The following is a 26,657-nucleotide window of genomic DNA, read 5'->3' on the forward strand; positions in this document are numbered from 1 at the left end:
AGTGGGAATAAGAGATGAATGATTCAAATATATAGTTTGAATGTATGTGTAAAGAGACTGTATTAATATTCATATTATTAAAAACAAAAGTGTCAAGTTTCCTCTTAAGTCCACAATCTGGATCTCTGCATGGTCTCTTTGAAGATCCCTTCTCTAGCCTCCGGATTAAAACCCAATTATGAGTATACCATTATGTGTACCATATCATATACTGGATCTTTAAAAGACACAACTTTCACATGAACCTGTAGTTTACCAATAAAATGGGCTGTTGGTGATGTAGTTATACTTGGTATTCATATCCCAAAATACATAAATTAACTTACCATAACAAATTGATATAGAAAGTTAATAAAAATAGACAAGATCCTTCAACCATGGAGAGGTAAATACCTGCCTTTATGGAAAAATCACCCTGGTTAACTCTTTTGTCATATCACAGTTTACTTATTTACTTATAGCACTACCCACACCAGACAACTTGTTTTTTAAACCATATGAGCCAAAAATAGTTCAATGTATTTGGAATGCTAAGTCAGGCAAGATTAAATGTGACTATTTGTATAATGAAATGAGTTTGGGGGGCTGAAATGCTTCAAAACATATTCACACTCATTGACTTTTTCTACATTTTGTTGCGTTACAGCCTGAATTTAGAATGGATTAAATAAAGATTTTGTGCCTACACACAATACCCCATAATGTCAAAGTGGAATGAAGTTTTAAGAAATGTTTACAAATTAATTAAACATGAAAAGCTGAAATGTCTTGAGTCAATAAGTATTCAACCCTTTAGTTATGACAAGCCTAAATAAGTTCAGGAGTAAAAATGTGCTTAACACGTCACATAATAAATTGCATGGAGATTTTTTGTATAAATGACCCCACCTCTGTACTCCACACATACAATTATCTGCAAGGTTCCTTAGTCGAGGAGTGAATTTTAAGCACAGATTTAACCACAAAGACCAGGGAGGTTTTCCATTGGTTCGCAAAGAAGGGTACCTATTGGTAGATAAAAGACATTGAACAGACATTGAATATCCCTTTGAGCATAGTGATGTTATTAATTACACTTTGTGTGGTGTATCAATACACCCTGTCACTATAAAAAATATAGGCGTCCTTCCTAACTCAGTTGCCAGAGAGGAAGGAAACCGCTCAGGGACTTCACCATTAGGCCAATGGTGATTTTAAAACAGTTACAGAGTTTAATGGCTGTGATAGAAGATAGAGGATGGATCAACAACATTGTAGTTACTCCACAATAATAACATAAATTACATTGTGAATAGAAGGAAGCTTGTACAGAATAAAACATATTCCAAAACATGCATCTAAACATGCACTAAAGTAAAGTAATTGCACTTTTTGTCCTGAATACAAAAGTTGTATTTGAGGTAAATCCAACCCGACACATCACTGAGTACCACTCTTCATATTTTCAAGCAGCATAGTGGTGGCTGCATCATGTTATGGGTATGCTTGTCATTAACAAGGAAAATGTAGTTTTTTAAAAGAAAAATAAACATAATAGAGCTAAGCACAGGCAAAATCCAACAGGAAAACTTGGTTCAGTCTGCTTTTCAACAGACACTGGGAGACAAATTCACCTTACAGCAGGACAATTACCTAAAACACAAGACCAAATATACACTGGAGTTGCTTACCAAGACGACATTGAATGGTCCTGAATTACAGTGTTGACTTAAATCGGCATCAAATTCTATGGCAAGACCTGAAAAAGGCTGTCTAGCAATGATCAACAACCAACTTCACAGAGCTTGACATTTAAAAAAATTAAATAATGGGCAAATATTGTACAATTCGGGTGTGCAAAGCTCTTAGAGACTTACCCAGAAAGACTCACAGCTGTAATCACTGCCACAGGTGATTCTGACATGTATTGACTCAGGGGATTGAATACATCGCTCATCAAGATATATCAGTTTTTAATTGGCCTTTTTTTGAAACAATGTTAGAATTTTTATTCCACTTTGACATTACAGAGTATTTTGTAACACAACAAAGTGTGGAAAAAGTCAAGGGGTGTGCCATGTTCGTTATAAGGATCGGACCAAGGCGCAGCGTGGTATGCGTACATTCTTATTTATTTAAAGAATGAACACTGAACAAACTAACAAAATATTAAAACGAAATGTGATCGAGTGCTGACAAACGAGTGCTGACAGGCAACTACACATAGACAAGAACCCACGAACACAAAAGGGAAATGGCTACCTAAATATGATCCCCAATCAGAGACAACGATAAACAGCTGTCTCTGATTGGGAATAATGTCAGGCCACCATAGACATACAAATACCTAGACCTACAAAACCCCTAGACATACAAAAACTAGCATTCCCACCCTCGTCACACCCTCACCTAACCAAAATATAAAGAAAACAGAGATATCTAAGGTCAGAGCGTGACAGTACCCCCCCCCCCCGGGCCGCAAACCTGAACCTATAGGGGAGGGTCCGGGTGGGCATCTACTCTCGGCTCCGTTTCTGGATGGAGCCCCCCCTCCTTACGCTGATCCCTCCGCATTTATAGAATTGGACCGTGGATCATCGCTGGAGGCCCCGGGTAGGGGACCGTTGCCGGAGACCGTCGCCGGAGGCTCTGGACAGGGGATCGTCGCCGGAGGCTCCGGACTGGGGATCGTCGCTGGAGGCTCTGGACTGAAGACACGCATCTCAGGGCGAGTGCGAGGAGCAGGCACAGGACGTACTGGACTGTGGAGGCGCACTGAATTTATTTATTTTTTACCTTTATTTTACTAGGCAAGTCAGTTAAGAACAAATTTTTATTTTCAATGACGGCCTAGGAACAGTGGGTTAACTGCCTGTTCAGGGGCAGAACGACAGATTTGTACCTTGTCAGCTCGGGGATCCGAACTTGCAACCTTTCGGTTACTAGTACAACACTCTAACCACTAGGCTACTGAAGACCTGATGCGTGGGACCGGTATACGTGGCACCGGGCTGAAGACACGCACCTCAGGGCGAGGAAGAGGCACAGGAAGTACTGGACTGTGGAGGCGCACTGGAGACCTGATGCGTGGGACCGGTATACGTGGCACCGGGCTGATGACACACACCTCAGGGCGAGTGCGAAGAAGAGGCACAGGGCATACTGGACTATGGAAGCGCACTTGAAGGAGAGTGTGAGGAGCAGGAACATGACACACCGGGTTGTGAAGGTACACTGGAGACCTGGTGTGTATAGCCGGCATCAATTGTTCCCGGAACTTTAACACACGTTTCAGGACGAGTACGAGGAACTGACACAGGTGGCATAGGACAGCTAACACGCTCCTCATGGCGAATGCCGTGCATACTACGCCAAACTAACAGCTCTTTCTCTTCACTCTCCTCCAATTTGATCAACAACTCCTCGAAGGTCTCATACGCTCCCCTCCGTTCACTCTCCTCCAATCTGTCCAATAACTTCCGTTACAGTCTCTGACTCACCCCTCAACTTTGCCGACTGCTCCATGTGCCATCCCAAAATCTTCTTTGGGTTTCTGTGGCTTTCTTTGTTGGTATAACTCCACGTAATATCGCCGTTCCGCCTTCGCTGCCTCTATCTCCTTCTTAGGAAGGTGATACTACCCAGCCTGCGTCCAGGGTCCTGCTCCATCCAGGATCTCCTCCCAGGTCCATTCCTCCTGAACACACTGCTCGGTCCATTTTTGGTGGGTTCTTCTGTCAAGTTCGTTATAAGGATCGGACCATGTATGGTATGCATACATTCTTATTTATTTAAAGAATGAACATTGAACAAACTAACAAAACGAAATGTGAAGCTATACAAACAAGTGCTGACAGGCAACTACACATAGACAAGAACCCACAAACACAAAAAGGAAAATGGCTACCTAAATATGATCCCCAATCAGAGACCATGATAAACAGCTGCCTCTGATTGGGAAACATATCAGGCCACAATAGACATACAAATACCTAGACCTATATACAAAAACTAGCATACCCACCATCGTCACACCCTGACCAAACCAAAATATAAAGAAAACAGAGATATCTAAGGTTAGAGCATGACAGGGTGTGAATACTTTATGAAGGCACTGTAGGCAGTGCATTCGGAAAGTATTCCTATGCCTTGATTTTTTCCACATTTTCTTATTTTAGTTTTATTCTAAATGGATTAAATTTAAAAAAAATCCTCATTAATCTACACACAATACCCCATAATGACAAATTGAAAACAGATTTTTAGAACAACAGGAATACCTTATTTACATAAGTATTCAGACCCTTTGCTATGACACATGGAATTCAGCTCAGGAGCTTCCTCTTTCCATTGATCACCCTTGAGCTGTTTCTACAACTTGATTGAAGTTGACCTGTGATAAATTCAGTTAATTGCACATGATTTAGAAAGACACACACCTGTCTATATAAGGTCCCACAGTTGACATGTGCATGTCAGAGCAAAAACCGAGCCATGAGGTCGAAGGAATTGTCCGTAGAGCTCTGAGACAGGATTGTGTCGAGGCAGAGATCTGGGGTAGGGTACCAACACATTTCTGCAGTATTGAAGGTTCCCAAGAAAACAGTGGCCTCCATCATTCTTAAATGAAGGAAGTTTGGAAACACCAAGAGTCTTCTTAGAGCTGGCCAGCCAGCCAAACTGAGCAATCGGGGGAGAAGGCCAGGGAGGTGACCAATAACCCAATGGTTAGTCTGACACAACTCTAGAGTTCCTCTGTGGAGATGGGAGAACCTTCCAGAAGGACAACCATCTCTGCAACACTCCACCACTCAGGCCTTCATGGTAGAGTGGCCAGACGGAAGACACTCCTCAGTAAAAGGCATGAGACAGCCCACTTGGACATTGCCAAAATGCACATAAAGACTCTCAGACCATGAGAAACAAGATTCTCTGGTCTGATCAAACCAAGATTGAACTCTTTGGCCTGAATGCCAAGTGTCACTTCTAGAGGAAACCAGGCACCATCCCTACGGTGAAGCATGGTGGTGGCAGCATTATGCCGTGGGGATGTTTTTCAGCGGCAGGGACTGAGAGACAAGTCAGGTATGAGGGAAAGAAGAACGGAGCAAAGTACAGATGGATCCTTGATGAAAACCTGCTCCAGAGTGCTCAGGACCTCAGACTGGAGCGAAGGTTCACCTTCCAACAAGACAACGACGCTAAGCACACAGCCAAGACAACGCAGGAGTGGCTTCAGGACAAGTCTCTGAATGTCCTTGAGTTTCCCAGCCAGATCCCGGAATTGAACAGACCTGACAAAAGCTGTGCTGCAACGCTCCCAATCCAACCTGACAGAGCTTAAGAGGATCTGCAGAGAAGAATGGGAGAAACTCCCGAAATACAGGTGTGCTAAGCTTGTAGCGTCATACCTAAGAAGACTTGAGGCTGTAATCGCTGCCAAAGGTGCTTCAACAAAGTACTGAGTAAAGAGTCTGAAAACTTAAATAAATGTCATATTTCTGTTTTTCTTTTAATACATTTGCAAAAATGTTTAAAAACATGTTTTTGCTTTGTCATTATAGGGTATTGTGTGTACATTGGTGAGGAAAAAAACTATTTGATCAATTTTAGATTAAGGCTGAAATGTAACAGAATGTGAAAAAAGTAAAGGGGTTTGAATACTTTCCAAAGGCTCTATACATAGCTACCTCAATTACCTCATACCCCTGCACATCGGCTCAGTACTGGTACTCACTGTATAGCCATGTCATTTTTTACTTGTTTGTTATTTATTATTTAAAAATCTTTATTTTTATTGTCTTTAAATCTGTATTGTTAGAAAAGGGCACGTAAGTAAGCATTACACTGTTAGTCTAAACCTGTTGTTTACGAAACCTGTGGCTAAAAAATCAGTAGATTCATTTAATATTAACCTTAAAATAGCATGGTTGAGCGATTTGGAAAGCCACAACCAACCAATCAACGATACAATAATAATCTTAGGAAAAATAATAATCTTTAATTTAAAGTCTGTGGATACTATGCAATTAGAAAGGTTCAAAATTCATGTAAGCAAGTTGAAAAATGTATGGCATGTGGAAATCAAAAGAGGGTTGTCTACTGAGATAGGTGGGATGGGCTAAGAGTATCTGAAGGGTGGGATTAAAAAGCTCATGATCGGTAATAGTTATTATTGAAAACATAATACGCTGAGTGTACAAAACATTATGAACACCTTCCTAATATTGAGTTGCACCTCAGAATATTGAGTTGCCCTCAGAAGAGCCTCAATTCATCAGGGCATGGACTACAAGGTGTGGAAAGCATTCCACAGGGATGCTGGCCTATGTTGACTCCAATGCTTCCCACAGTCGTGTCAAGTTGGCTGAATGTCCTTTTGGTGGTAGACCATTTCTTCACACACTCAAACCGGTGCACCTGTCACCTACTACCATACCCCATTCAAAGGCACTTAAATATTTTGTCTTGCCCATTCACCCTTGCATATGTGTGAATGGCACACATTCACAATCCATGTCTCAGTTGTCTCAAGGCTTAAAAATCCTTCTTTAACCTGTCTCCTCCCCTTCATCTACACTGATTGAATTTTGGATTTAACAGGTTACATCAATAAGGGATCATAGGTTTCACATGGATTCACCTGGTCAGTCTATGTCATGGAAAGGTGATCCTAATGGATGTATCGTTATAAGATCCGTCAATGTAGATTAAAATGGCTACTGATAATGTTCGATATCATAGCTACTAATGGGTCAACATTTAAAAAATATATATTATCATTATGGTCACAACATCCACTGTTGTTTCTGTCAGTACATTCATTCATACTGTGTTTGGTTTTCTGTAAGTATGTGTATTTGAGCGTGATATCTTTATGAGTATTTAATGTTCATTAATGTGTCCCTGCATTTATTTGCCAAGGGTCATAAATGTAATGTCTGCACACAAACCAGGCAAGACAGACAGCAGCGCTGCTGAGTTATGACTCAACCAGTATCCATGGAAACTGATCCTTTGTCCCACAATCCTCTCTCCTACATAGTTTGTCTTCTAATCCTGTCTCTTATTGCGTGACCTTGCTCATTTCTTTAATACTGTTCTATGAAGAACCCGGTGACTATTAAATCCCTCAATGTGTTGGGTACAAAAGTGCCCATGTTTGTCGGCCTAATGTTCTCGGTGCCAGTGTCTGTGTTTTGATCTGTGAAAAAAAAACTTGTTTTAGTCATATTCATCGAATCCCCTGGAATTAAATAAGCGGAAATATTTGGCTGATCCTATATAGTTGTGGGTTCTGCTGGCTGAGTAAGAGGATGAGAGAATGTTTTTGTTTGAGGAAGACACAAGAGGATACAGGAGGAGATACAGAGAGTAAGAGAGAACTGTGGGACATATGTCACATGCATTTGTCATTTGTTTGGTTATGTGTACATACAGTACCAGTCAAACGTTTAGACAAACCTACTCATTCAAGGGTTAATCTTTATCTTTACTATTTTCTACCATGAAGAATAGTAGTGAAGACATCAACACTATGAGAAACACACATATGGAATCAGGGAGTAAGCAAATAAGTGTTAAACAAATCAAAATATATTTTATATTTGAGATTCTTCAAAGTAGCCACCCTGCTGAAAAACAAATGATAGTCCCACTGAGTGCAAACCAGATGGGATGGCGTATTGCTGCAGAATGCTGTGGTAGCCATGCTGGTTATGTGTGCCTTGAATTCTAAATATTCCTAGTGTTTTTTGGCACAAGCAAGTCTCTTCTTATTATTGGTGTCCTTTAGTAGTGATTTCTTTGCAGCAATTCGACCATGGCCTGATTCACAGTCTCCTCTGAGCAGTTGATGTTGAGATGTGTATGTCACTTGAACTCTGTGAATAAATGTATTTGGACTGCAATTTCTGAGGCTGGTAACTCTTATGAACTTATCCTCTGCAGCAGAGGTCACTCCTTCACTGTGGCGGTCCTCATGAGAGCCAGTTTCATCATAGCCCTTGATGGTTTTTGCGACAGCACTTGAAGAAACTTTCAGTTCTTGAAATGTTCCGTATTGACTGACCTTCATGTCTAAAGGGATTGATGGACTGTCGTTTCTCTTTGCTTATTTGAGCTGTTCTTGCCATAATATGGACTTGGTCTTTTACCAAATAGAGCTATCTTCTGTATACCACCTCTACCTTGTCACAACACAAATGATTGGCTCAAAGGCATTAAGGAAAGTAATTCCACAAATTAATTTTTAACAAGGCACACCTGTTAATTGAAATACATTCCAGGTGACTACCTCATGAAGCTGGTTGAGAGAATGCCAAGAGCGTGCAAAGTTGTCATCAAGGCAAAGGGTGGCTACTTTGAAAAATATCAAATATAACACTTTTTGGTTACTACATGATTCTGTATGTGTTATTTCATAGTTTATGTCTTCACTATTATTCTACAAAGTAGAAAATAGTAAAAATAAATAAAAACCATGTAAAGAGTGGCTGTGTCCACTTTTTACTGGTACTGTATGTGGTACATGCGAGAGAGTTTGAAGTGAGCAGACACATCCAATACTTTCAAATACTGATAAAACATCTAAAACAAAACAAATGATTCCATTGTTCACCTGTTGTTTAAAAAAACAGGACATCTTAAGAAACATTTTAATAAAAATTCATACGTTTCCATTTCATTTACAAAAGTACCAAAACAAAATCCAAAAGTCTAATTTTACGAAGTGTTAGGGAGTGAGGAGGCATAGCATAAGACGAGGAATGCTTGTGATTACACTCTGTAATGGCGGTCAAGCACCGCTCTCCCCAATTGGAGAATGGTGGAGAGCTGATCTGGAGGCATTTGGGTCCATAACAAATTAATACATTTAAAACAAAAAAATGAGAAATACAAATTACCAACAAGTTGTAAAGTGTCATTACTGTTACATTAAACAACAAAGACTATATTTTAACACTTTATTGAACAGGGTAGTTTTAGGGGAGATTGTTTGTCATGGTAAACTTCTGTGGGTCCATTTTTCAGTGTAAATCATTAACTACAGCATCTTTATACAAATATGTCTAGACAATACCAAATCATGCGGAAAACAACAAATTGAAAGACTATATGAGCAATCTGTGCTTTTCATTTCCATCATAAATAAATGATCTAGATCACAAAACAGAAGAGAGATTGGGGCAATGCTACTTTGGCACACTTGTAGGTTTGGATAAGAGGCGTGTTGTTCTTGTTTTTATGGCAACTCATTCCATTAGTGCATTGTTCCTACAATTTTTTCAACCGGCCTACACTGCCAGAATAACTCTCATATAATACCATTGTCTAAATTCATCAGAGCTGATTAGTTTTAAAGTGCAGCAATGTGTGTGGTTGTGAAAAAGGGTCTTGGTATTACCCCTTCATACAAAATAGTTGGTGGATAGTGGACAGGATGACATAGCATCATCATGTTCATGGCCTCTTGGGTTTTGTCTTCACTTCTGTTAAATGGCAGCCTGCTACAGGTCATTCAATGTCATACATGTGCTAAAGGCCATCATAAATAGGTGTGTGCTCTTCCATTTGTTAAAATATATGTGTGTTATTTTTTTCAATAGGTATAGTTATAATAACAGTAACTGCCTTTAAATACTATTGGTCTATAGTTTTTATATGATTTGAAAATTATGTTTGTCTTTGTATTTCAATTCTGTTTCAGTGTAGATTTAAAGAAAATACGTATCTGTGATAGGGCAAGACAACAGGGTTGTTTCACAGGTGTAAATGCCTTTTTCAACACTCATAAGGAATGCTTCATACTCATGGCATGACATAAACTATACAAACAGCCCCTGTGTCCCATCCTTTAGACCCGACTGGGAAACAAAACAAAATCTTAATTTAAAATTGCGATTTTGGACTGGTTTAAATCCCAAAGGCCATCAGGAGAAACCTCTTAGCTACTTCTCAGATTATCCTCTGACCCTATCTGTGACCCTAGCCTTTCATCACATCACATCACACACACCCCAAGTTCAGTGGGCTGGCAGTGGAGGGCAGGCCGATGGGATGAACGTGGGGTCAGTAGGTGAGACATGCCCTGGGGTGATGTGTCTATGTGCTGGGAGTGGCTATGAGACGGGCTGGCAGTGGTGGGCGAAGCAGTGGTACGCCACACACACCAACATACATGTGCGGTGAGATGTGGGGTGATACACACTGTAGTGCAGGGTGGGTGGGGTCTGAAGTCATCATAACCTGGTGTGTACATTGGCGATGATCTCTGGTGGAAGGTCCTTGATGGGGAGGTCCCCCGTCTCACCCCCGCTGTCCCCCGGCCCATGGTCGGTGCTCTCACAGCTGCTCTGGGGCGACTCTGGAGGAGGTTTGTACAGAACACTGGCAAGCAGGAAGAACAGCGTGCCGAGAACCTGACAGAAAGAGGGAGGGAGGGAGGGAATGAGACATGCACTACAGTTAAAGTAGGGAGATATCATTTATCGATATCATTTATCGCCCTCCAGGTTCCCTCGGAGAGTTCATCAATGAGCTTGATGCCTTGATAAGCTCCTTTCCTGAGGACGGCTCACCTCTCACAGTCCTGGGCGACTTTAACCTCCCCACGTCTACCTTTGACTCATTCCTCTCTGCCTCCTTCTTTCCACTCCTCTCCTCTTTTGACCTCACCCTCTCACCTTCCCCCCCTACTCACAAGGCAGGCAATACGCTCGACCTCATCTTTACTAGATGCTGTTCTTCCACTAACCTCACTGCAACTCCCTCCAAGTCTCCGACCACTACCTTGTATCCTTTTCCCTCTCGCTCTCATCCAACACTTCCCACACTGCCCCTACTCGGATGGTATCGCGCCGTCCCAACCTTCGCTCTCTCTCCCCCGCTACTCTTTCCTCTTCCATCCTATCATCTCTTCCCTCTGCTCATACCTTCTCCAACCTTTCTCCTGATTCTGCCTCCTCAACCCTCCTCTCTTCCCTTTCTGCATCCTTTGACTCTCTATGTCCCCTATCCTCCAGGCCGGCTCGGTCCTCCCCTCCCGCTATGTGGCTCGATGACTCATTGCGAGCTCACAGAACAGAGCTCCGGGCAGCCGAGCGGAAATGGAGGAAAACTCGCCTCCTGCGGACCTGGCATCCTTTCACTCCCTCCTCTCTACATTTTCCTCCTCTGTCTCTGCTGCTAAAGCCACTTTCTACCACTCTAAATTCCAAGCATCTGCCTCTAACCCTAGGAAGCTCTTTGCCACCTTCTCCTCCCTCCTGAATCCTCCTCCCCCTCCCCCCTCCTCCCTCTCTGCAGATGACTTCGTCAACCATTTTGAAAAGAAGGTCGACGACATCCGATCCTCGTTTGCTAAGTCAAACGACACCGCTGGTTCTGCTCACACTGCCCTACCCTGTGCTCTGACCTCTTTCTCCCCTCTCTCTCCAGATGAAATCTCGCTTCTTGTGACGGCCGGCCGCCCAACAACCTGCCCGCTCGACCCTATCCCCTCCTCTCTTCTCCAGACCATTTCCGGGGACCTTCTCCCTTACCTCACCTCGCACCCCTTCTGAAAAAACCTACACTCGATCCCTCCGATGTCAACAACTACAGACCAGTATCCCTTCTTTCTTTTCTCTCCAAAACTCTTGAACGTGCCGTCCTTGGCCAGCTCTCCCGCTATCTCTCTCAGAATGACCTTCTTGATCCAAATCAGTCAGGTTTCAAGACTAGTCATTCAACTGAGACTGCTCTTCTCTGCATCACGGAGGCGCTCCGCACTGCTAAAGCTAACTCTCTCTCCTCTGCTCTCATCCTTCTAGACCTATCGGCTGCCTTCGATACTGTGAACCATCAGATCCTCCTCTCCACCCTCTCCGAGTTGGGCATCTCCGGCGCGGCCCACGCTTGGATTGCGTCCTACCTGACAGGTCGCTCCTACCAGGTGGCGTGGCGAGAATCTGTCTCCTCGCCACGCGCTCTCACCACTGGTGTCCCCCAGGGCTCTGTTCTAGGCCCTCTCCTATTCTCGCTATACACCAAGTCACTTGGCTCTGTCATAACCTCACATGGTCTCTCCTATCATTGCTATGCAGACGACACACAATTAATCTTCTCCTTTCCCCCTTCTGATGACCAGGTGGCGAATCGCATCTCTGCATGTCTGGCAGACATATCAGTGTGGATGACGGATCACCACCTCAAGCTGAACCTCGGCAAGACGGAGCTGCTCTTCCTCCCGGGGAAGGACTGCCCGTTCCATGATCTCGCCATCACGGTTGACAACTCCATTGTGTCCTCCTCCCAGAGCGCTAAGAACCTTGGCGTGATCCTGGACAACACCCTGTCGTTCTCAACCAACATCATGGCGGTGGCCCGTTCCTGTAGGTTCATGCTCTACAACATCCGCAGAGTACGACCCTGCCTCACACAGGAAGCGGCGCAGGTCCTAATCCAGGCACTTGTCATCTCCCGTCTGGATTACTGCAACTCGCTGTTGGCTGGGCTCCCTGCCTGTGCCATTAAACCCCTACAACTCATCCAGAACGCCGCAGCCCGTCTGGTGTTCAACCTTCCCAAGTTCTCTCACGTCACCCCGCTCCTCCGCTCTCTCCACTGGCTTCCAGTTGAAGCTCGCATCCGCTACAAGACCATGGTGCTTGCCTACGGAGCTGTGAGGGGAACGGCACCGCAGTACCTCCAGGCTCTGATCAGGCCCTACACCCAAGCAAGGGCACTGCGTTCATCCACCTCTGGCCTGCTCGCCTCCCTACCATTGAGGAAGTACAGTTCCCGCTCAGCCCAGTCAAAACTGTTCGTTGCTCTGGCCCCCCAATGGTGGAACAAACTCCCTCACGACGCCAGGACAGCGGAGTCAATCACCACCTTCCGGAGACACCTGAAACCCCACCTCTTCAAGGAATACCTAGGATAGGATAAGTAATCCTTCTCACCACCCCCCTTAATGATTTAGATGCACTATTGTAAAGTGGCTGTTCCACTGGATGTCAGAAGGTGAATTCACCAATTTGTAAGTCGCTCTGGATAAGAGCGTCTGCTAAATGACTTAAATGTAATGTAAATGAGAATAGAATACTCTCTCAGTTAAACAAACATTTGATATGGTTACGAGTATAAAGATAATCCTTGAACACAATCCTCCACCTGCAACAGGCGTAGATAACAGCACAGACAACTTGTAGGCATTGAGTTACCTTGTAGATGATGCCAGCGATAAGGGTGTAGCGGCTCATGGCAGAGTTCTGGTAGAGATGGCAGGAGCCCTGCTCTCCACACTGGTCCTCCCACAGCAGGCATGAGATGTCGATCACAGAGCCAAATGCTATCGGGCCTGGGATCCCACCTTCAGGAAGAACATATCACATCATATAATGCTTGTTGTTGGGATTGTCAGGCTACAAGGCCATTAATCAAATCAAATTCAGCAAGAGCATACAGTACCTAGACTTCGCACCACAATCCATTGGATCCCCAGTCCAAAGGACCTCTGGTTGTCTGGAACACACCTGGAGGGGGAGAGCAGTTTAGAGACAGAGTTCACATACAGGTTTCTCTCTCATGCCTTGTTATAACAGGACTATACCACTGAGTTCTCTCTCTCTTCAGTCTGTCTGATCCGTACCCACCTGAGGGTAGCGGTGAGGGCTGGTATACTACACAGGAAGGTGAAGGAGATGATGATGAAGAGGAAGGTGAGGAAGGCTGGCATGTGGCTACAGGAGCTGGTGCATTTCCCATCCAATGCCAGGCCCTCCTGCCCCGATGTCACATTCCCACCCAACACACAGCTGCAGCCCGAGTACACCTGCACAGGGACACACCAGACAGAGGAGACAGTCAGTCAAAGTCAACACTTACAGTTGAAGTCGGAAGTTTACATACACTGAGGTTGGAGTCATTAAGACTCGTTTTTCAACCGCTCCACAAATGTCTAACAAACTATAGTTTCAGTAAGTTGGTTAGGACATCTACTTAGTGCATGACACGGATAATTTTTCCAACAATTGTTTACAGATAGATTATTTCACTGTATCACAATTCCAGTGGGTCAGAAGTTTACATACACTAAGTTGACTGTGCCTTTCAAAAGCTTGGAAAATTCCAGAAAATTATGTCATGGCTTTAGAAGCTTCTGATAGGCTAATTGACATAATTTGAGTCAATTGGAGGTGTATCTGTGGATGTATTTCAAGGCCTTCCTTCAAACTCAGTGCCTTTTTGCTTGAAATCATAGGGAAATCAAAAGAAATCAGCCAAGACCTCAGAAAAACAATTGTAGACCTCCACAAGTCTGGTTCATCCTTGGGAGCAATTTCCAAACGCCTGTAGGTACCATGTTCATCTGTACAAACAATCGTATGCAAGTATACACACCATGGGACCACGCAGCCATCATACCGCTCAGGAAGGAGATGCATTCTGTCTCCTAGAGATTAACGTACTTTGGTGCGAAAAGTGAAAATCAATCCCAGAACAACAGCAAAGGACCTTGTGAAGATGCTGGAGGAAACAGGTACAAAAATATCTATATCCACAGTAAAAATGAGTCCTATATCGACATAACCTGAAAGGCAGCTCAGCAAGGAAGAAGCCACTGTTCCAAAACCACCATAAAAAATTCAGACGACGGTTTGAAACTGCTCAAGGGGACAAAGATCGTACTCTTTGGAGAAATGTCCTCTGGTCTGGTGAAACAAAAATAGAACTGTTTGGTCATAATGACCATTGTTATGTTTGGCGGAAAAAGGGGGAGGCTTGCAAGCCGAAGAACACCATCCCAACCGTGAAGCATGGGGGTGGCAGCATCATGTTGTGGGGGTGCTTTGCTGCAGGAGGGACTGGTGCACTTCACAAAATAGATGGCATCATGAGGTGTGAAAATTATGTGGATATATTGAAGCAACATCAAAACATCAGTCAGGAAGTTAAAGCTTGATCGCAAATGGTTCTTCCAAATGGACAATGACCCCAAGCATACTTCCAAAGTTGTGGCAAAATGGCTTAAAGACAACAAAGTCAAGGTATTGGAGTGGCCATCACAAAGCCCTGACCTCAATCCTATTTTAAAATCTGTGGGCAGAACTGAAAATGTGTGTGCGCACAAGGAGGCCTACAAACCTGACTCAGTTACACCAGCTCTGTCGAGAGGAATGGGCCAAAATTCACCCAACTTATTGTGGGAAGCTTGTGGAAGGCTACCCTAAATATTTGACCCAAGTTCAACAATTTAAAGGCAGTGCTACCAAATACTAATTGAGTGTATGTAAACTTCTGACCCATTGGGAATGTGATAAAAGAAATAAAAGCTAAAATAAATAATTCTCTCTACTATTATTGTGACATTTCACATTATTAAAATAAAGTGGTGATCCTAACTGACCTAAAACAGGGACTTTTTACTATGATTAAATGTCAGGAATTGTGAAAAACAGAGTTTCTGTCACGAATATTACCGAAGGTGACTCCCCTTCTTGTTCGGGAGGCGCTCGGCGGTCGTCGTCGCCGGTCTACTAGCTATCACCGATCTGTTGTTCTGTGTTCCTTTGGTTTTGTCTGATTGGTATCACCTGTTTCTTGTTTGGTTGTTAGGGTAGGGTTATATATAGTTTGTTCAGCCCGCTTCTGTTTCGTGCGGGCTTGTTCGTCTGTTCTATGTTTGAGTGTATTTTGTTTGTATTTTGGGTTTCGCGCTGTCCGTTAATATTTCTGATCATTTGTTTTCCTACTTTTGTTCATGTTATTTTTCCGGGACATTAAAGCGTGTTTTTTCCCACATCTTTTGCTCTCTGCGCCTGACTCCACACCTCTTCACTCATTTACCGTAACAGTTTTAATGTATTTGGCTACGGTGTATGTAAACTTCTGACTTCAACTGTATTGTTACGGTCTTTTAGAGATGGAGACCAAGGCGCAGCGTGGTAAGCGTTCATCTTACTTTATTTTGATGAACACCAAAAAAATAAAATAAACGAACGTAACGTTCTGCAGGCTACAGAGTAACTGTTCAAAAACAAGATCCCATAAACTCAGGTGGAAAACAGGCTGCCTAAGTATGATCCCCAATCAGAGACAACGATGGACAGCTGCCTCTGATTGGGAACCATACCCGGCCAACAAAGAAATAGAACATAGATTTGCCCACCCAAGTCACACCCTGACCTAACCAAATAGAGAATAAAAAAGGCTCTCTAAGGTCAGGGCGTGACATGTATACTGACTATCATTCATCTTCATGAACTAATGTATCTAGACCTGTTACACAGACCCTGCCCATCGGTTTTTACAATTTGAGTTCTAACCAAAGTGAGATCTTTGCTGAAGGTTTGGTTCATTACCTGTCTGCCTGTTGAGATCTCTGTGTGGTTGATTGCGCTGCATCCTGCATGGCATGGGGAGTAATACATTACACCGTCGGCCCCACACACCGGGTTATAGAGTTCTCGTAAACAGTGGCAATCTGCATTACACCCCACCGTCAGGTTGCCCCCCAACAAAGAGCTGAGAGAGGGAGAGAGAAATAGAGTTGAAAGGTTCTTTTCTATGACATCCATGATTAATATAGGTGTTGCTCTGTATGCAGTAGTATTTATTCTACTGTGTTATTAATGTTAATTAGCCTGCAAACCAGTCTGTTTAGCGAACGCTTCACTCCTTAAACTCTTGTGTCATTGCAAAACTATTCGGCGGTATGTTACCTTAACAGACTTGTACCATGGCTAACTGTTTATCGTTTCGTGGAATGGACCTGTAATAGGACAATAAGGAGCTGGTCTAGTTGTTGACTAGCTAAATATATTAATTTCCTTGAGGGGGAATGTCTTGTCTTTCACATTGTGCAGAGACATGCAGCTGACAAACTAAACGTTTTAGACTGTAAAATACTTGTCAAACAGCATACCCTCCTCTCCTCCCCTGGTGAGTTGTACAATCCCTCTGCTTCCTCTCTGTTTATTAGTATTCCACAGCCAGAGGGCATCAACTAATGTGTAATCAACTCAGTGTTACTGTGTGCTGCTTTAATGTTGAGTCATTTGTGTTGTTTCATTTGTGGGCTACTCTGTATGCTTTTCGTAGTTTCTTAAGATTTTCACAATTCAATTGAGCTCGTCCTGATTTTCACCTAAATATCCTTACCATATGATAATGTACAGAAATAATGTCAAACAATCCTTATAAAGGACACCGATGGTCTGTCCGTTCATTGAGCCTAGTCTGGGTTTACCTGTTGCGGAGGTTGTTGGCTTGCTCATAGTACTGTTCATTGTACTTCTTGTTGTACTGATGGCCCGGTGGCAGGTTGCTGCGGTAGGGAGCGGTCACCCCGGCCATAGGGACATTGGGACAGTGGATGAGGAAGATGAATATGGCCAGTAGACTGACGAGGGCACACACCATGCAGAAACGGATGATGCCACGGCAACGTAGGTTCAGCTTCTTCACGATGTAGCCACCCAGGAAGGTGCCACCTCCGCCCGCGGGCACCACCATGTAGCCTGGTGGGAGGAAAGGGAAGGGGAATACCCATGTGTATGTGAGGGACGAGGATGGATGAGGATGGAAGAGGATGGAAGAGGATGGAAGCATAACTAGCTAAATGGTAATAGTGTGACTAAAAGAAGAGAGGTAGATGAGGTAGGGTCCTAATATAGTGGAGGGGGTAGGTGGTGTTTCAAATATACAATGTGCTATAAGTGCAAGTTTGTGTATTGGGGTAATGTTAATTGTCTGGTTCAGTAGTCTCTTACCGAACCATGTGGCTGCCTCAGATGCACTCAAGCTGAACTGAGACTCCAGGAACTTTGGGCCAAAGGTGGACATGCCAGCGATGAGGGTGGCCTCCGTGGCCCCCGCCAGACACAGGAAGAGGAAGGGAGGGTTCTTCAGCAGGAGCAACACTGACCTGGAAAGAGAGAGAGCGAGTGAGAGAGAGTTCTCTTTAGTAAGACCTTATCTTCTTAATTAAAGGTCCATCCCTGACCCTGGAAAAGATAGCCACAGTGAAAATAAATACTTTACTACAATGTTATACGATGTAATCACTGTCCTGTTTCCTCTCAGTAATCCCCTGTTGCCATGGAGAACCAGCTGGCTTTCTGAGCTCAAGTGGGGTACAGGACACATAAACACTGTAGCTATGCATGGAGGGATTACACTATCGTATGTATGTCGTATATCTGTGTGAGAGTTATGAAGTAAGAGTGTAGGGCTTTCTGGTGGTCCCTCTAGTGTCCTAGAGTGTATGGTCACCTACCTAGGCATGTCCTTCACTGACTTCCCAAACTGAGGGTCTGATGCACTGGCCTGACTGCCGTCTTTCAGCTGGTGAGCCTCAGATACACGCATGGCCACATATTTCTGAGAGCCTAGAGAGAGAAGGGGGAAAATAGAGATATTCATGTTGATGGCAAAGATTGGGGTAGTTGCTGATCTGATTGTTTAGTGCTCTGTGGTGCTGGTGAAGTGACAATAAATTGGTAAGTAACCTGGTAATTGCCGTGGGTAGCCCAGGATGGGCAGGGCGATGACCAGCGCTGCTGCCCCTCCTGCAAGGAAGCCAATCCACCAGGCCCCCACCCACAGAGGGTTCTCTGGAGTCAGCTCCGTTCTACACACAGGGAAGGGGCACAGAAGAAGGAATGAAGAAGATGAGAAAGAGACAAAAGAGGGAGAAAGAGTGTGCTCGGGGCAATAATTAAGTTGAGAGCTTTTTTGGGGGGGGGATTTGAGCAAAGGTTACACTACAACTGGCCACTAGATGGCACTATTCTTTATCTGTAGAAACATTTTGCTCTGCTGCCATCTCCAATTTTAAGGTGAACCATTTTTATACAGTCTATGGGTCTAACTGATCTAGAAACGGTAAGTACAGCTACCTTAAGTGGCTAACTCCCTGAGGTTAGTCCAGGTGTATGGTAGGTGGAGACAGAACAACTGAGGTACTCACGTCATGTGAACCTCTGTGTAGATGTTGAGAAAGTGTCCTCCTAGAAGGTACCCTGCTGCTGGACCCACGATGGCTGCTGTATAGAAGATCCCTGAGGAAACAGAGACCAGAGGAGAGCTGCGTGCGTCAGTTAGGGACTTCCTACTTCCTTTCAACGGAGTAAAAATACCTAAATGTTCCTGCTTTGATGGTTTGGTTTTCATCTGTGTTGTTTAAATGTGATAGATAAGCTCGCAGAGACAGAGCGCGTTCACTGAATCCTCGCTGGGGTCAACAAGGTGGAGATTGTCTTCGATTACCTCTGTTGCCTTTGAAATTAGGAGAGCGGGGGAGAGTCCCAATTCAAGGGCATATTATTCATGTCTGTGGTGAAACTGCTGAATGGAAAGATGGGAAGTCTAAGGGAACCTGAAAAGGTCCAAATTGTAGGCCTCATTCTGGGTGTGACATTGATCCTCCTTGATGGTAGGTGAATAGGGAACGTCAGATGTGGTGGGGGTTTCTGTGGCTTATGTCTGCTCATCAGGTGGAGACATAACGTCGCACACATCCAATTTCAACAACTTTCAACTACAATCGAGCTCAATCAACAGCGATGTAACAGTCTGTTATTGTTTTAGAGTTAAATACTGCCTTTCCGAGCCATTAGATATAACCCTAACTTTCACATCTAAGACCTCTTTTTTACTGAGTCTTTCTCCAATATGTGAATTCTCAAAGGTCTAATCTATTCACCTATTACATCAGCGAAGCAGGCACTGCTCTCATCCTGACTAGTCTTCTGTCATTATAACTTGTCTGACAAGTCTCACAGCATCCTGGTTACTGCTTCTGTGCAGCGTGGGTCATTCTGTGGACACACCTAATGGAGAAGTGACCACAGGGTTATAGATCACACAGGATATCAGTCATCACAGCAGCCACAAATACTGGCAGCACACTTCAAGAGGTGCATGAAGCAAGTCTAGACCCCTCAAACTCAACCCCACTGCATTTTTTCATTGTTCCCCTATAGTCAGGGACTGATTTAGACCTGTGACACCAGGTGGGTGCAATTAATTATCAGGTTGTACAGAAAACCAGCAGGCTACAGACATCATAGGGTAAGAGTTGAGTACCCCTAGTTTAGACCATAAGCAAATCAAGTAAGTCATGTACAGTTCACAGTTCCTTTGATAATACATTTAGTGTTTTTAGTTACGTTAAAATCAAATATTCTAACATTATTAAACACAATTAAAACTATTCTCTGATGGATGACAAATATATGCACCAGATAAAATTTGAAAAGTACATTTGAGAAAATACACGTTCCAAAAAAGATTAGATAGAACAATGGTCCTACAGTCAGTGCTTAATGACTCACCAATGTACACTGGAGCATAGCTGGACTTGACATTCTCGTCCAGGTAGGTGACCCCCAGAGTGTACAGGGGAGTGGCTCCCACCCCATGCAGGAACTGGCCCAGCATGAAGACAAAGCGGTAGCTGGACAGGCCCCCAACCTCGCTATCATGGCAAGGGCTGGTACGGTTCCCTGTGCACACCCCTGTCCGCTCAGGAATGCTGACATGGTATGGGGGAGTGGTGAAGTGAGGCAGGGCGAACACCAGAGAACCTAGCGCCATGACTAGCACCCCCCAGCCCAGCCAACGAGGCTTGTGCCCCGTCCCACCAAAGTAACTGACGAAGGCCAGGCACACACAGGCAGCGATGTCATAGGAGCTGGCGATGAGCCCGGCCTGGTAGCTACGCAAGTCAAAGCGCCTCTCTATGGAGGTCACCACGGTGTTGATGAAGCCGTTGATGATCATGCCCTGGAGGAAGGAAGCCACACAGAGGAAGAAGAGCACCCAGCGAGGGGTGTTGAAGGTCTGGATGGATCGTGGCGTCAGGGCCCCCCAGCCACACAGCCCTTCTGAGTCCGTGGGGATGAATTTGAGGCCTAGGGGGGTCTCTGCGGGCACCTCAACCCCGTAAAGCTGTCCAGGCAGAGGGGCAGAAGCCCTGGTGAGGATGAGGTGGCAAGCAGGGCCTTCTCCAGCAGGGCTGCCGGGGCCTGAGCCCACTGGGCTATCCTCTTGAGAGTTCAAGGGGCTGGGTGTATCCAGGGATGGGTTCATGGGGCCATTCTGGAGGTCCAGGAGCTCCTGCTTGGAGCTGAAGGAGGTGTCGGCATTAAGTAGGATGGGCATGGCTCCAGGGAGAGGCTCGCTGAGAGGGAGAGAGGGGCCTGGGAGACAGGGTAGTATTTTGAGGGAGGGAGAGACTACTAAAAGATAAGGATGCTGTTCTCCTGTAGGCTACTGTCTGTACCCAGTATGTGCCTATGCCATGGAGCTGTCAAAGTCTCTGCATGTGGAAAGCACAGCTCTGCAGGAGGGCCACTATACCGGGGAATGGACAGGATGTGCCATTCTGGAGCCTCTGGGAAACTTCATCCTAAAGAGAGGAGAGAACAGGACATAATTTGAAAATATGAAAATGTTGGGATAAAAAAAAATCATGATTCTAATATAGCACATTAATTTAAGCCAATTCCTTTGTCTAGTGCCTACTGACAGGGGACATCTGTCTCTGGTTGGGTTTAGCCAGGTCTCATGGTACTGTACTATACTGCCTATTATCCTCATGTGATGGTGCTCAGGGCATTGGAGCGGTCCAGAGGACCAGAACAAAACACTAACGGAATAAGCTCTGCATGGTAGCTTTAGCACAACTATCACTGCTTTCTCTTATCTGTCCAGACCCACAGGTTTCCCCCAAAAAACACAGCCCAGTGGGATAAAATTGGTTGAATCAACGCTTTTTTCATTTTTGTATGTGTTGCCATTGAATCATCATAGAAAACTGATTGAATTTGCCAAAAGTCTTCAACATATGAGTAATGGGGCTGCATTGGATAGCATTCGTTGTACAGGCTACTGACCAATTCTGCTATATTGAGTGTTTTTTCTGCGCTAATATTAATTTCTTTGGTACATAATGTTTCCGCTATGACCGAAAAAAGCTCCTGGACATCCTATCAACGGGACAGTGGTGGAACAAGGGCATGTATAATATACATCAAGCTATTTTATCTATATATCGGCAGGACAGAACTGCACTGTCAGGTAAGCTCAAGGGAGGAGGTGTGTGTCTCTATGTTATTCCAATGGCATTGAGGAGTTTACCACATCAGTCACCGGCTTCATTAATAAGCACAACAATGACTTTGTCCCAATAGTGACCTTACGTACATATCCCAACCAGAAGCAATGGATTACAGGAAACATCCTCACTGAACTAAAGGCTAGAGCTTTTGCTTTCAAGGAGCGCCACGCTAATCGAGACAGTGATAAGAAATTCCGCGATGCCCTCCGACGAATCATCAAACATGCAAAGCAGGACTAAGATCGAATACAGGACTAATTATACTACACCGGCTCTGATGCTTGTCGGATCTGGCAGAGCTTGATATCACAGATTACAAAGGGAAGAAGAAAATGACGGTAATAAAGGTAATATCTTAAGTTTCACTGAGACGTGGTTGAACAAAGACAGATAATATAGAGTTGGGTGGGGGGTCTGTGTCTATTTGTCAATAACTGCTGGTGCGCAATGTCTAATATTACATATTAAAGTCTCGAGGTATTGCTCGCCTGAGGTGGAATACCTCATGAAAATATCTTGTGTTACTTTTCTTTACATTTTTTTTTACTTTAGTTTATTTAGTAAATATTTTCTTAGCTTTTCTTGAACTGCACTGTTGGATAAGGGCTTGTAATTTACATTTCACCTTAAGGTCTACACCAGTTGTATTCGGCGCATGCGACAAATAAAGTTTGATTTGATACACTGCTCTACTACACTCCACACTGCTCTGCACACCTGGACAAAAGGAACACCTATGTGAGAATTCTGTTCATTAGCTACATCTCAGCGTTCAACACCATAGTGCCCTCCAAGCTCATCACTAAGCAAAGGGCTTCCTGACAGGCCCCCTACAGGTGGTGAGGGTAGGCAACAACACATCCTCCATGCTGACCCTCAACATGGGGGCCCCTCAGGGGTACTGTTTAGTCCCCTCCTGTACTCCCGGTTTACCTATGACTGCACGGCCTTGCATGATTCCATCATTAAGTTTGCCGATGATGGTGGTTGACCTGATCACCAATGACGATGAGACAGTCTATTGGGAGGAGACTGTCAGAGAACAGACAGTGTGATGCCAGAAAAACAACTTCGCCCTCAATGTTAGCAAGACAAAGGAGTTGATTGTGAACTAAAGGAAACGGAGGGGAGCACGCCCCCATTCACATCGATAGGGCTGTAGTGGAGCGGGTCGGGAGCTTCAAGTTCCTCAGTGTCCACATCACTAAGGATCTATCATTGTCCACACCAGTGGTGGAAAAAGTACTGTACTGTCATACTTGAGTAAAAGTAAAGATACCTTCATAGAAAATGACTCAAGTAAAAGTGAAAGTCACCCAGTAAAATAGTACTTGAGAAAAAGTTTTTAAAAGTATTTGGTTTTAAATATACTTTAGTATCAAAAGTAAAAAATAATGTAAAAAGCAAACCAGACGGCACTATTTTATTTTTTGTCTTTAGGAACATAGTAAAGAAAAAGTAAAAGTACAGATAACCCAAAAAACTACTGAAGTAGTACTTTTAAAATATTTTTTACTTAAGTTCTTTACACCCCTGGTCCACACACACCAACACAATTGTGAAGAGGGCACAACAGCGCCTCTCCCCCTTCAGGAGAAGGAAAAGATTTGGCATGGGCCCTCAGATCCTTAAAAAGTTAAACAACTGCACCTTTGAGAGCATCTTGACTGGCTCCATCACCGCTTGGTAAGGCAACAGCTTACCATCCGACCCCAAGTTGCTACAGAAGGTAGTGCGTACAGCCCTGTACATCAATGGGGCCGAGCTCCCTGCCATTCAGGACCTCTTTTTTTTTACCCCGTTTTATCGTCAATTTCGTGGTATCAAATTGGTAGTTACAGTCTTGTCTCATCACTGCAACTCCCACACAGACTTGGGAGAGGTGAAGTTTGAGAGCCGCGCGTCCTCCGAAACACAATCCAACCAAGCCGCACTGCTTCTTGACACAATGCCCACTTAACCCGGAAGCCAGGAAACACCGGAGGAAACACTGTGCACCTGGCAACCGTGTCAGCGTGCACTGCACCTGGCCCGCCACAGGAGTCGCTAGTGTGCGATGGGACAAGGACATCCCATTGGCCAAACCCTCCCCTAACCCGGACGACGCAGGGCCAATTCTGCGCCGTGCAATGGGTCTCCCGGTCGCGGCTGGTTGCGACAGAGCCTGGACTCAGACCCAGAATCTCTAGTGGCACAGCTAGCACTGCGATGCCATGCCTTAGACCACTGCGCCACTCGGGAGGCCATCCAGGACCTCTATTCCAGGTGGTGTCAGAGGAAGCCCCTAAAAATTGTCAAAGACTCCAGCCAACCAAGTCATAGACTGTTCTCTCTGCTACCGCATAGTAATCAGTGCTGATGCACTGGAACCAACAGGACCCTGTCTGGAACCAAGTCTGGAACCAACAAGACCCTGAATAGCTTCTACCTCCCAAGCCATAATACTTCTAAATACTATGTTTAATAGTTAACCAAATAGCTACGCGGACTATCTGCATAGACCCTTATTGCACTTTTTTGACTTGCCACATATGCTGCTGCTTCTGTTTATTAACTGTCACTTTACTCCTAGTTATATGTACATCATCGACCTCAATTACCTTGTACCACTGCACATTGACTCAATACTGGTATCCCTTGTATATAGCCAAGTTATCTTTACTCATTGTGTATCTACTATTACATTTAATATTATGTGTTTTACTTTGATTATTTCTCTATTTTCTTTCTCTCTGCATTGTTGGGAAGGGCCCATATGTAAGCATTTCACTGTTAGTCTACACCTTTTGTTTACAAAGCATGAGACAAATAAAATTTGATTTGATTTGTAAGGGAATTTCATATTTTTTCACCTAACTTTGAACCTAAATCCAATGACAGGGTGCAATTTTTTGCTGATTTCATGTTGAAAATCACATTAGTTGACAACTCAAACATGTGTAAATCAAAATCCCACATTTTACATGAAGACATATCTCGTCAGTGACTGTTCCCTATATACTGTACTCTCATTGTGCTCCATGAATGACAGTGGAAACACTTTGAATAATATCTTGGACTAAACAATGGTCCATATGAGGGTAATAATGTATACAAATAAACCCACTGATTGCATTTGGTGCTGTGGAACAGAAGGTAGAGAGCACAGGCTAACAGGTGAACCAAAGGTCATCCATCAGAGCATCGCCTGACCCCTCGATCTCTTACCCCACCTTACCTCGCCTCCACTTCTCATTCCCCACACCGAGTAAACAACTTAAAATGGATGGTAAGGCAGAGAGAAGTACTGAAATGTATGCCTAACTCTGTGAAGGGCTGTGTGTGTGTATGTGTGTGTCCATGGTTCAGACAGCTGACCACAGCCACAATAGGTTTCTGCATCAACAGCCCTATGCTTACATTACACTATTAAACAATGCAAACAGTAAAATATGAAACAGAAACACACTGCCCTTATACCCTAGGCATAGGAGTGATTTACATTAAGCACAGTGTTGCCAATTTAGCAACTTTGTTTCTGTATTTAACGAGTTTTCAGGCCTGTCAAGTTTTGGTTAAAAACATTTTATTTTTTTAAACGACAAATACGCCTACTTTTCAGGCTGCCTTGGTTTTACCACCAAGGGTTTTAATAGGATTTAGCAACTTTTCCCCATCAATTCTGGCCTAAATGAGAGTGGGAGAAGCTGTCTGTGCAACAGATGTCACTGCAAGTACCATTTAACCTGTTAGGTATAGTTTGTTTGTAACACCACTCACTACTTGTAGCTGTATAGTCTGTTAACTTGTGTTGCTGGTCTTGGCTAGCTTAATGTTCCGGTCGGTAGGTAGCTTGCACTCACTCACGTGGCTGCTAGTGCTGTTATGAAAAAAATTAAAAGTAGTGAAAACATTCTGGAGCAGACAATGTTGAAATGCAATCTTTAGATATATTGTACTTTACTTAAATGTAGTTTTGTAATTTACTAAAACAACAAGAACATTTTGTTTGAAAAAGATGAAGTTTTTGCTGTGAGCCAATGGGGTAACCTAGATAACCACAGGTTGTTTTCCTCAAAGGTGGGCGGGGCCGCGACGTTCTATCTAATACCAACACGGACTATTAGTCTACTAGCTATTATTCAACGGGTGGTTTGGAATTCCCATTGTTACGTTCTATCCTTCCCAGGATATACTTAAGTGACAATGCCAAAAAGCTAGTGTTCTGAGGATATATTGGCAAGGGTCGTCTCGGGCCCGGAAAACCATGCCAATATAAACTCCAAACACCGGCTTAGAGGGTATTGACACTTTTATACAACGGGTTACCGACATATTGAAATTATGATTGACATATTTTCATTAAAAACTTTATTTTGATTAATTTATTCACACTATTTCATCCTTCCACAAGATATAGTCCTGATACAAATATAGGGTTGCAACCCGTTCATCTATCAGTTTGGTTGCCAGATTCGCGACCCAGTCATTTAGTCTTTGTTCTGTATCTATGGACGCGACTCAGTCGTTCGTTCTAAATGTTCCATTGCCATTCTGGCTGGCAACGTTCTTATCCCTTGCTTGCTAGCTA

General features: G+C 44.0%; 1 protein-coding gene across 3 annotated transcripts in view; it reads right to left on the reverse strand.

Annotated features, from left to right (window-relative positions):
- Positions 1–7,553: 7,553 nt before the first annotated feature.
- LOC135504439 (solute carrier organic anion transporter family member 4A1-like) overlaps positions 7,554–26,657 on the reverse strand; it is a 44,203-nt gene continuing 25,099 nt past the window's right edge. For all 3 annotated transcript variants that reach the window (XM_064923043.1, XM_064923042.1, XM_064923044.1), the window contains exons 2-12: positions 20,301–21,376; positions 18,935–19,025; positions 18,474–18,595; positions 18,242–18,353; positions 17,736–17,890; positions 17,213–17,483; positions 16,326–16,488; positions 13,617–13,795; positions 13,432–13,496; positions 13,185–13,333; positions 7,554–10,400 (exon numbers count right to left, since the gene is read on the reverse strand). In XM_064923043.1, coding sequence (XP_064779115.1) covers positions 10,221–10,400; positions 13,185–13,333; positions 13,432–13,496; positions 13,617–13,795; positions 16,326–16,488; positions 17,213–17,483; positions 17,736–17,890; positions 18,242–18,353; positions 18,474–18,595; positions 18,935–19,025; positions 20,301–21,129 — 2,316 coding nt within the window. In that variant the 5' untranslated portion in view covers positions 21,130–21,376 and the 3' untranslated portion in view covers positions 7,554–10,220. The remainder of the gene's footprint in view (positions 10,401–13,184; positions 13,334–13,431; positions 13,497–13,616; positions 13,796–16,325; positions 16,489–17,212; positions 17,484–17,735; positions 17,891–18,241; positions 18,354–18,473; positions 18,596–18,934; positions 19,026–20,300; positions 21,377–26,657) is intronic.

Source organism: Oncorhynchus masou, chromosome 18 (assembly GCF_036934945.1).
Source record: "Oncorhynchus masou masou isolate Uvic2021 chromosome 18, UVic_Omas_1.1, whole genome shotgun sequence".
In the NCBI taxonomy this organism is placed as follows: Eukaryota; Metazoa; Chordata; class Actinopteri; order Salmoniformes; family Salmonidae; genus Oncorhynchus; species Oncorhynchus masou.